This window comes from Terrapene carolina, unplaced genomic scaffold (assembly GCF_002925995.2).
Source record: "Terrapene carolina triunguis isolate 2854851 unplaced genomic scaffold, T_m_triunguis-2.0 Scaffold33911, whole genome shotgun sequence".
Lineage (NCBI taxonomy): Eukaryota > Metazoa > Chordata > Testudines > Emydidae > Terrapene > Terrapene triunguis.
In genome coordinates this window covers 13,978,682-13,988,836 of record NW_020698262.1, presented here as the reverse complement: position 1 = coordinate 13,988,836, position 10,155 = coordinate 13,978,682, and the positions used below count along the sequence as shown (strand labels likewise).

General features: G+C 55.0%; 1 protein-coding gene across 1 annotated transcript; it reads right to left on the bottom strand.

Annotated features, from left to right (window-relative positions):
• Positions 1 to 216: 216 nt before the first annotated feature.
• LOC115271523 (AFG3-like protein 1) lies at positions 217 to 6,889 on the bottom strand. The gene is made up of 5 exons (XM_029914246.1): positions 6,776 to 6,889; positions 5,940 to 6,027; positions 4,582 to 4,650; positions 4,024 to 4,130; positions 217 to 1,817 (listed from the first exon to the last, which is right to left on the bottom strand). Exons 1-5 carry the CDS (start codon positions 6,887 to 6,889, stop codon positions 1,581 to 1,583), a joined length of 615 nt encoding a protein of 204 aa, XP_029770106.1. The 3' UTR covers positions 217 to 1,580.
• Positions 6,890 to 10,155: the final 3,266 nt, after the last annotated feature.

The window sequence follows — 10,155 nt, the reverse complement described above, 5'->3', positions numbered from 1 at the left end:
CCCAGCCCCGGCCCGGCCAGCCCGCCCCCAATCACACAGCCCAGCCCCCGCCCCGGCCCGGCCAGCCCCTGATCACACAGCCCAGCCCCCGCCCCGGCCCGGCCAGCCCCCGATCACACAGCCCAGCCCCAGCGAGCCAGCCCCCGATCACACAGCCCAGCCCCAGCCCCGGCCCGGCGAGCCAGCCCCCGATCACGCAGCCCAGCCCCGGATCACGCAGCCCAGCCCTAGCTGCTCTACTGGGAGTATTTACCAGACACCATGGGGTAGCTGGGAGCCAGAGGCTACAGTCCTTTTAAACCAACCACACTAGAAAGGAGTGGGGTCTACGCTACACGGATGGCGGAGTCCCTGTAATAGGCTCAGGCCGTCCTCATCCCACCAGCCATGACATACACTGAGCTGTGTCCATCCAGCAGCAATCCCAATAGCACCTCAGCAGGGACCAGCCAAACGGCACGCGGAACGGCATCAGCAGCCCGTGGAGCGGGCAGCAAGGGCAGTTACACAGGCGTGGCTAGGGGGTCCCAGCCAAACAGCAGAGCAGCACCAGGACACAGGTCTGGGGAAGTCTCCATGGGCTGCCTTGCTGAGAGATACCCGCAGACAGCCCCACCTAGGGCTTCCCATAATTACTGGGGCCCGAGACAGCAGGGCACAGAGCCAGTCTCCAGGGAACAGTCAGGGGGACGCTGGTTCACATAATACGCTAACTTTAAGGTAGGCTCCTACAGCAACCCAGACGCCCCCATTATCCCGATGTATTCTGTGGCCAGCCCGGAGCACTGGCGGCCACAAGTGCTCTGGGGCTCCCCTGGTAAGAACGGATGGGAGAAGTGAGCTCCAGAATCTCTGCTTCCTTAGACAGACACACAGAGACACTGACACTCTTCTAGACCTCATAGTTGTGGTGAAACGCTGGACAACATGAACCAAGCATAAATGGACATAGAGATGCCTGCCTGAGTCTGCAGAAAGCCTAAAACAACGACTCGGAAGTACAAACCACCCCGTTATTAATGGGGTGTTAACTCTGAAACCTAAGGATGGCAACTTGTGCCACACTGAAAACTGAAATTTTGGAGACAGCATAAAATAAACAAAGTCAGAATAAAACAACAGAGGCTCTGGCAGGGACTTCATTATTAACTCAATACCTCCCTCCCCTCCGGGGATATGAAGCTTCTGCAGAACTTCCACCAGAGGCTGCAGAACCCAGGGACCTTGCCCAGGATTTCGAGGCAGTTGGCACAAGGCACACAAGGCCTTGCAAGTCACATGCTTCTGCTGTGAAGCTAGAGGTAAAGGGCAGCCCAGGGCTCGTGTGGGAGCCCTCGCACAGGATCAGTTGACGTGTAACACCCAGTCCTCTGGGAACAATTGGCAGGGAGTGAGGAATGGGGGTGCCCATGCTCTGATAACGGGGCTCTCCCTGATCAAAACAGAAGCTGCCCCCTGACTCCAGCCTCCGAATGGTGCCCGAATAGTCCCTGCTTTCCAGAGGCCCTCTGGGGGTGGTCTCCCCCAGCCCGGAGTCAGCAGGATTCAGAGGCAACTTGGTAACCCAAGCGCCATGCTAGTCACAAGTGGACAAATGGGGAAAACGTGCACAATGAGCCAGGAGAGAGCCATTCTCTCACACACAGACACAGACGACATTTCCTCACCAATCCTCTAGCCAAGTAGTAATGGACAAAATGCTTCCAGTTGATTTCTCTGCCAGGATCTTGCCAAAAAAAATAGAGGAATCCCACGGCAGCGCCTGCCCCCATGACAACCAGGTAGCAGAAGTTCTTGTCATCCCAGGGGAACTCTCCCTGGGGTGGGAGAAAAGGAAAAGAATGCTACAAGTCAGCAGCCTGATTCCAACCGGGAAATAAACATCCAACATTCAGCATTAGCCTGGGAGCAACCGCCAGTTCCTTGCTGCCCCCTGCCCTGACGGCCAGCCCTGCAGTGCTACTGAACGATTCAGTGCAGGCTGCTGGCACAGCAGGTTTGAAAGGGGTGCAGGACTGCTCCAATTGCGAAGAAACAGCCAGTGCATCTGTGCCGCAGCCCCACCCTGATCTCCGAGCGCGGCGCCTGTGTCTACACGGAGTGCTCACACGTAGAGTGGGGAGCCTAGTGCGTCAGACTGAAGTCAATACCTGCACTTGTGCAGCTGGGCCTGGGCCCCCAGACTCTGCCTGAGAAGGGGCATGCTGGCAGCCCGCTGAGAGCCTGGGCACTGATCTGCCATACTGCCCAACCAAACGCCAACCATTTGCACCTTGAACACGGAGGTGTGGCCTGCCGAGTACAGGCCCCAGCATGCCTTGGCCACTCGGACCAAGGAGGAACACACAATCTTCACTAGCCACACCTCTGGCTCTGGGCTGCATTCAGCCCGCAGCCACCTGTGTGTCACGTGGCTTATTCATGCCTCCCTTCCAAGGTAGCCCCTTGCCCCACCCTCTCACAGAGCTAATGTTAATCCCGAAAGAAAAACTATCCCTAGATCCTGGCAAGCAGAGCTCCTTCCAACAGAGAAATTCTGCAGCGTTTGTAGTTACTTTTGGCAAAAAGCAAAAGGGTTTGTAATCCTCACAAGAAACCCCAATGACTCGGAAATAAGGAAGCTGATGCAATTAGTGACTTATGTCACTTATCTAACTACAGCACTGTCATTAAAATACCCACGTATTACCGACAGGAAATGACCAGTTCAGATCATTCATATAAATATTCTATCAATTCACCACTATCCTGAGGGGAAAGTTCACCCTACACATTCCAACCACCACCTTCGCCCTGCCCTACAGGACAGCTAACAGACTCTTGCAATCCAGATGTCCCACACTTGTGAGTCTGGGCTGTGGGCCAGCACTAAGGTTCTCCCTGGCATTTGTAGAGTTTTCACAGGAATATTGTTCTTAGCCAAGGTCACATTTCCTGGCATCGCTCATTTCCTGTCTCTTCAGTGCTTGGGTATTTCCAGTGGCAATGCTATAGGTAGGCATGGTACGTAAGGGTTATGTGGCTATTTCAGCTTCCTTAACCCTGAGTTAATTAAGTTTGCGTATAGGAATTGTCTAGTTTTTAAAAATCAAACCAACACAAGGAGCAGGGAGTCTGATGGGCAGGAAAGCCTTTACGTGCTGAGCACTGCTGGCCCAATTCTTCCCTGAGCTGGTGCTGAGCCCAGTGCAGGGCAGACAAGGGGACCCATGTACCCTCCTAACCCTCAGAGGCTGCCCTAACTTGTGCCTTGGCTGGAACTGCCTTTTGCTGCCAGCAAGGCCCACTGAGTTAGCTGGGCAATGGAACACCCCAGCCACGTGCCCTCCTCCCCTCACACCAGGCGATCCTCTGCACTTGCCGGGGAGACCACCCTATGCTGTAGGTATTGTCCGGGTGTGCGTGCATGCGTGGTGGTGGGGGGGGAGGGGGCTGGCTCACAGCTCCTTCACATCCCCTTGGTGCTGACCCAGCTGGAGCAAGCACACACTGCACTACACGGGGGAACACATTCTCTCTGCATGGCTAGCAGCTTGGTGCCCCAGGCAACTTGTGCGGGTGGGCACACGAAGACTGCTGGGGTGCCAGGCTCGAGCTCTGCTGGAGCCTTGCAAGTCTCAGAAAGCTGGCGCGCCGCTGCAGCCCTGTATGGGCTTTGCTGTGGAATATTATATCCACGGCTTGCGATCGATTTTGTATTCCCATGGCTGCTGCTGGGGCACAAACAGAAACATTTCTGACACAGGATCCAAACTGAAGGTTACGGCGAGTGACTGTGGTGAACATTAAGCTGGAGCGATCTGAAGGAAGAGCCAGACAGCAGATTTACACTGCAAACAGGGAGCCACTTGAACTACTAAACTAATAAAGAGATTTACGTGCGACTTTCCAGACAATTCAGTCTGCCCTGCAAGAGACAGGGTGATGAACCTGTGAGGACTGAGACTGATTTTTGGAACGAACAAAGGGACATAATCCTCCTGGAACCTTAATTATCACTGCCCCTATAACAGAGCTACAGACCTTCCACACGCGCCTCCACCACCCAGAATCCTCCTTCTTCCCTCCTCTCTTGCCACCACCTCCTCCGCCATTTCCCCCGTGACCGAGATCTTTTGGATCAGGGAGGCCTAGGGAAAAGAAAGGTACATTAAGACAGACAACTGGCTTTGAAGAGAGCCCAATTTCCCCATCCCATTCACACGCCGAACAGCCAGCCCATTTATTAAATAAGCCAGCCCTGTTTGGAAGGTCTAATTAAAAAATATTTAAAAAGAGGTAGACAGGGCAAGCGAGATAAAGCCAATTGTACTCAGAATCCTACAGCGCAACGGGGATTTTACAGATCTGAATTGAGGTGGGCAGGACTAGAAGAGCAGAGAGAGTTGGGTGTCATGACAAGGGTTGAATTCTCAGAGTAGTGGTGGTGGGGAAACGTACTGACTCATGGTCATGAGGGTATTTTAGGCACACACATGCACACTGTAGCAATCGCTATCCAGCCCCTCACTAACACTCTCCCACTCCTGAGCATCTTTATAAAACCTAAGGACCAGCCCTGGAGGATTTGGGACTGTTTACCTTTAGTCAGGTGAGCATCCTCTGCTGGGCCGGGACTTTTTCCATTCTTCTTAAAATACTTCTCAAAGCCTTAGAGAGAAAGTGATTGTGTTTTGGTTATTTAAAGGTACAGTGACACTGGACTGACACTGTGCAGTCAAAGAGTCCCCTCTGTTTATAGGGGAAAGATTCTGGGCAAACCAGGAAGATGCTAAACCAAAACCAAAAGGTCAGGGGAAATGATTTTGATGACAGCCTTTTGAACGGACCGCAGGGGGCAGATTAGTATCTACAAGACTGGAGAGAAGGAGGTTACAACAGTCAATACCAGATATTATTAGAGCATGTAGCTTTACATTTATTTACCAAACAGCATTGTCCAAGAAAGATCTCTGCTTCTAGGATCTAACTTGGACAGATCGATCTACGGGAAGGAAGAAACACCTGCTAGCTAGTATGTTGCTGCCTCTGTAGAGGGAAGGTCCCTGCGCAGAGGAATGCCTTGCATAGCACTCTTTGAAAGTCTACAGACAAACATATCCTGATCTCTAGGGGGGAATCCCCCCATTCTCTGGCTCAAAGGCTGGAATGCAGACTAAGCCAGAAGAGGGACTCGCTCAGCTCACGTTGGTTACCTTCTACTATCCCACTGCAAAGGGGAGTTCTGGAGAAAAGGTGCCCCAACATTCAGGTTTTAACTCGGACTTCCTGAGGTGGATTGAATCTGCCTGAGGTGATTCTGTGGGGATATAAATCAGGGCAGCAGGCGAGAACCTTGCAACACAACACTTATCAAAGGGCCAGGAGCAGCCTGAATCTAGGCAGTTGCAGAAAGTGAGTTACAGTGAGGTTTGGGCCCTGCCCCTGCCCGAGTCTCCCTGCCAATTTGTCTGGATTTATAGCCACACGAACCTCAGCTGTTACCCGAAACACATATTAAAACCCCACCCTTAAACAGAAGTGTGATTTTTAAGCTGATGGCATCCCTTTAACATCACTAGGGGCTATTATTATTATTAATGGGCCCAGGGCCTGCCAAGTGATGTACATTATTAGGTGTATTATGGTAGCACCTGGGAGCCCCAGACACGGCCCAGGACCCATGGTGCCAGACGAGGTACAAACACAGAATAAAAAAAATCGATCCCTGCCCCAAGGAATTCAAACAGATCTCTGCTCCCCATTGTTTTCGCCCTGCAGCAGCAGCCCACCCTCCCTGCGCAGGGTTGTTCTGCAATCCATTCCCAAGCCCCTTTCACTCGGGGCCTGCATTCGCGCCCGTCTTGTTTAACGTCTAGATCCCTCTGCCAACCACAGCTACCCCAAGAAAGCTAGTAGAAGCAAAAGGCCCTACTAGTAGCCTTGCTGGAGACACATACCTTTGGGTGGTTTTGAGCAGAGCCATTGCCAAGCGGATGCTATGCTCCCTGGATAGCCCTGCTGCGGAGTGCGGATCCCCTTGAGCCACTAGAACAGTAAAGAGTAGTCTCACGTACACCACTGACACAGGACTGAACTGGCTCTCGGGGGGCTGGAATGATCAGAGCGCTGCTGTGCTCCAATTACCTTCTGGGACCGCAGGCAGCCCACGCGTAAACTAGAGCAGCTCTGGGGCTGCTCTAATTGACAGGAGGAGCCATGCAGTCCCAGCACGCCAGGAGGCACAAAGCAACCTTCGGCCCGGCCTCCCCAGTCCTGCGCGCAGAGCTCCTCAGCTGGACCCCGACGTAGCCCCTAGGTGCCGGCTCGGGCAGGGCCCAGGAGACCTGGCGCCGAGCTAGGCCTCTGCCTCAGTGCCCGGGCAGCCAGGGTGGGGCGGCAGAGGACGGGCCTGGTGTCCATGGAGCCAGCGCTGGCTGTGGGGGATGGGGGGCGCCAGCCCTGGGCGGCTCCGTGGGCAGCTGGAGAACTCGGAGCATCATGGGAGGGTGAGCAGGAAACGGCCTGGCCCTGCCCCTCAGAGCACCGGGGGGGGAGGGGCGCACAGGGCGCAAGGGGCGGGGCTTTCACACCGTTCACGGCTGTGCGCTCCTCCCACCCGTCCTAACAACCAGACCACGCCCCCTGAATAGCGCGTCTCTCCAGCCATAGGGACGTCATGACCGCGTCCAGCGCGCGCCGATGACGTCATCAAGGCGACGGTTTGCCCCCTTGTAGTGGCATACGGAGCCGTACATTTTACGACAATGCCGGAAAATAAACAGTCACCTCTCACCTGCCGGATCGGTGCCAGGTCCCTGAGTCCAGCCGGTGTGTGCGTCCGGCAGCCCCCTCGCCATAGGGCAGCGAGGGGCGGCACCAGAGTCCCCGACGCGAGCCGATGAGCCATTCCCCACGGCTCCGCCGCGCCTTGACGCGCATGCGCAGATTTCACGCCCGCGAAGTCTGTGTGCACATGCGCCTTGCCCCTCGTCCTGGGCGGAAGCACCTGACGCCGGGACAGGAAAGGCTCCGCCGGGGTCTCAGCGAGACATTCCGGGTAGGGACGAGCGCTGGGGCCTTTGGTTCCGGGCTGCCCACGGCTCCGCGTTTCCCGTGCCCCCCGCGGGCCCTGCCCAGAGCGGCCTCCCAGCGCAGGGACAATAGGCGGTGGAGTCCAGTGTGGATCCCCCCGTCTGCACTGCAGTGGGGTGGGGGATTGCAGCCCTGGAGACGGACCCCAGCTAGTCCCCCCCCCCATGTCTGCACTGCAGTGGGGTGGGGGACCCCAGCTAGTCCCCCCCCCATGTCTGCACGGCAGTGGGGGACCCCAGCTAGTCCCCCCCCCATGTCTGCACTGCAGTGGGGTGGGGGACCCCAGCTAGTCCCCCCCCCCATGTCTGCACTGCAGTGGGGTGGGGGACCCCAGCTAGTCCCCCCCCCCATGTCTGCACTGCAGTGGGGTGGGGGATTGCAGCAGCCCTGGAGACAGACCCCAGCTATCTCCTGGAGTGCCCCCTGGCTTCCCTGCAAAGGGACAGTGTGCCAAGAACTGAGCTTTCATTTCTGCTACAACTAACAACGTAGCTGCAGGGGCCTGGGCTCACCCCAGCAGTGCATCCCCAGGGTGTGCTTGAACTGGTTGGTAGGTCACCAAACCAAGCCAAGCTATTTCCCCCCTCCCCCCGCCATCCTGGTCTGGCCAAGGCCCGAAGGGGAAGTTCTGGTAATCTGTGTCCCAGCAAATGCTGAGTCATGCTGTAGTCTTTAGTTCATTAGCAACTGAACTTTCCTTCCCAGGCTTCAGTACAACAGGTTAAGTAATGACAGACCCAGCAGCAGCATGTAACCTCAGTGAGCCGTTTGGCCTGATCCCCACCGCCCCCTCCTTCAACAAACGAGCAATGACAACACTCCATTAAAATGATCAAATACAGTGGTTTATTGAATCAATTCCATTGTACGTTAGATTCCTGTGCTACTATCCCCCATTCCTCCCCCTTGCTACAGCCACCAAGTTGTGGTGTAACCACAGGGAAACTTCCCCAGAGGTTTTGTTTTTGTCATTCACACTTTGCAAACTGCAAACTTTTGGTCCTGGTTCTGTCCTCTCTTGCTGTGCAGGTTACAGGGCAGCTGTGTCAGCTAAACAGTTTTGTTCTCATTATGAAGTGACCCCTTGACAGGAGGGCAGGCATGGCAAGGAATCAGACTGCACTGTAAGAGGGGATGTTCACAATGTAGCTAGAAACGTGCCTCCCATGCTGAACAGACAGACACACACTAGCTCTGCTTGAGCTACCTGCTAAAGATAGTAGAGTGGCCAGTGTGGCATGGCCTAGCTCAGGGGTCAGCAACCTTTGGCACCCAGCCTGCCAGGGTAAAGTCACTGGCGGGCTGGTTTGTCTATCTGGAGCATCCGCAGGCACAGAGCCCCGCAGCTCCCGCAGGTTGTGTTTTGCCATTCCTGGCCAATGGGAGCTGTGGGAAGCAGTGGCTAGCACGTCCCTCAGCCCACACTGCTTCCTGCACCCCCCGTTGGCTAGGAACAGCGAATCGTGGCCTGTGGGAGCTCCATGCCTGCGGATGCTCCAGATAAACAAACCGGCCCGGCCCACCAGCGGCTTTACCCTGATGGGCTGGGTGCCAAGGGTTGCCAGCCCCACGAGCTCAGAGCTGCAAAGAGGGCAGATGGGTTGTCCTCGCGTGGCTAGCCCATGCCACAACATTCACACAGCGATTTTTAGCCCGGTAGCTCAAGCAGAACCAGCTGTATCTGTCTAGTCGGCCTGGGAGATACACTCCCAGCTGCCATGCAGACATAGCCACTTTCCCTGTCTTTTCCCTTCCAGATAGAGGCAAGGATCATGCCATCCGTTGTGTCTTTCCCATTGGTGATTGATGCTACTCGAAGCACTCCTGAAGTTACAGACTCCGAGGGTCTGGTAACAATACACACACAGACAATGACAGTGATCTGTCTGGGGCTCAGGTGCAACGCGGCAGCTGCTGCAGTCACTCTTTCCAAGGTGCATTTCATAAAGGCCATGGAGCAGCTGGCCTAGGGGCCTAGACTGTCTCTTGCCACAGGTGCAACAGCGCTGGGTCTGATAAACGTATGGCAGTCGGGTTATACACGATACCGCCTGGAAAGTGGGAATTGCACCCTTCCCTCAGGACTGCCCTGGCTAGCACATGTGGCCACACCTGTGGCATATGCTGCTTGTCAGGCTTCTGCAAGCGTGTGGAACAGCAGGTTCAGCAAGTGCTCTTCCATGCCTAGGCTCTGGTGACTGGGCAGGGGTGTAAAACACACTTGCGCTGCTAGTCCTGCCCTCTGAACTGGGGGGTGGGGGGCCGGGAGAACGCTTTCTTCTTAAGACTTTGTCATTGCAAGATTAGGAACTAAAGTTAAAAAAACAACCACCGCCTCACTCCAGCTTCACAGCGATCCTCCCCCCTGCCTGCCTGGAGCCTGCCATCTGAATCTCTCACCCACACAGGCAAACAAAGTGTTTCTAGAAACCAAGAAAAAGTCAGGGACTTACAGGGTAAACAATGATTCTGTAGCAAGGTTTGTTATTTCTACTCAAACAGAACCAACATACACATCTGTACAGAAATTAAAGTGCTCACGCTAGTGTTCACGCATTGTTGCACACCCGCCCTGGCGGACTAGCCATTAAACATAAAACCATTAAGAGAAGGTTGAGGCAGCAGCTCACTTTTGGAGGAGCGTCCCAGACACGTGGTGGTTCGTTTTCACTAAGAGACAAGGGCCAGCTTTCTCCGGAGAGGCAGAGCTGCTGTCACGGACCCTTTCTCAAGCGCTCGCCTCTGGTCAGAGCCCAGGACGGGGACGTTTCAGCCTAGCAGGTGAAAGTTACAAACCCCCGAAAAGGGAGTTAGAGTTTAAGGGCTTAGGCCATGACAACTACACCAAACCCAGAGTAGGCAACATCCGCACTGCAAAGGGGAACCAGAGGCTGAGTTCATGCCAGTGCGAAGTGGGAGGGTTTCAATGTGTAACAGTCCTGGGGGCGGGATGCGGTCAGGGGGTAGGAGAAGTTTCATCCGAAGAGAACTACTGAGAAAGAAATGAAATGAGCAAGTGAAAACTGAGCGTGGGGGTTAACAGAAGCCCAGTAACAATCCCAGCGTTTGCGAATAGCAAAC

Coding starts and splice junctions, on each gene's coding strand:
- LOC115271523 (XM_029914246.1), bottom strand. CDS start 6,889: ATGGCTCATCGGCTCGCGTCGGGGACTCTGGTGCCGCCCCTCGCTGCC. Junction 6,028..6,775: donor ACCTGGCACCGATCCGGCAG/GTGAGAGGTGAC, acceptor TTACTGTTCTAG/TGGCTCAAGGGGATCCGCAC. Junction 4,131..4,581: donor GGATGCTCACCTGACTAAAG/GTAAACAGTCCC, acceptor TCTTTTCCCTAG/GCCTCCCTGATCCAAAAGAT.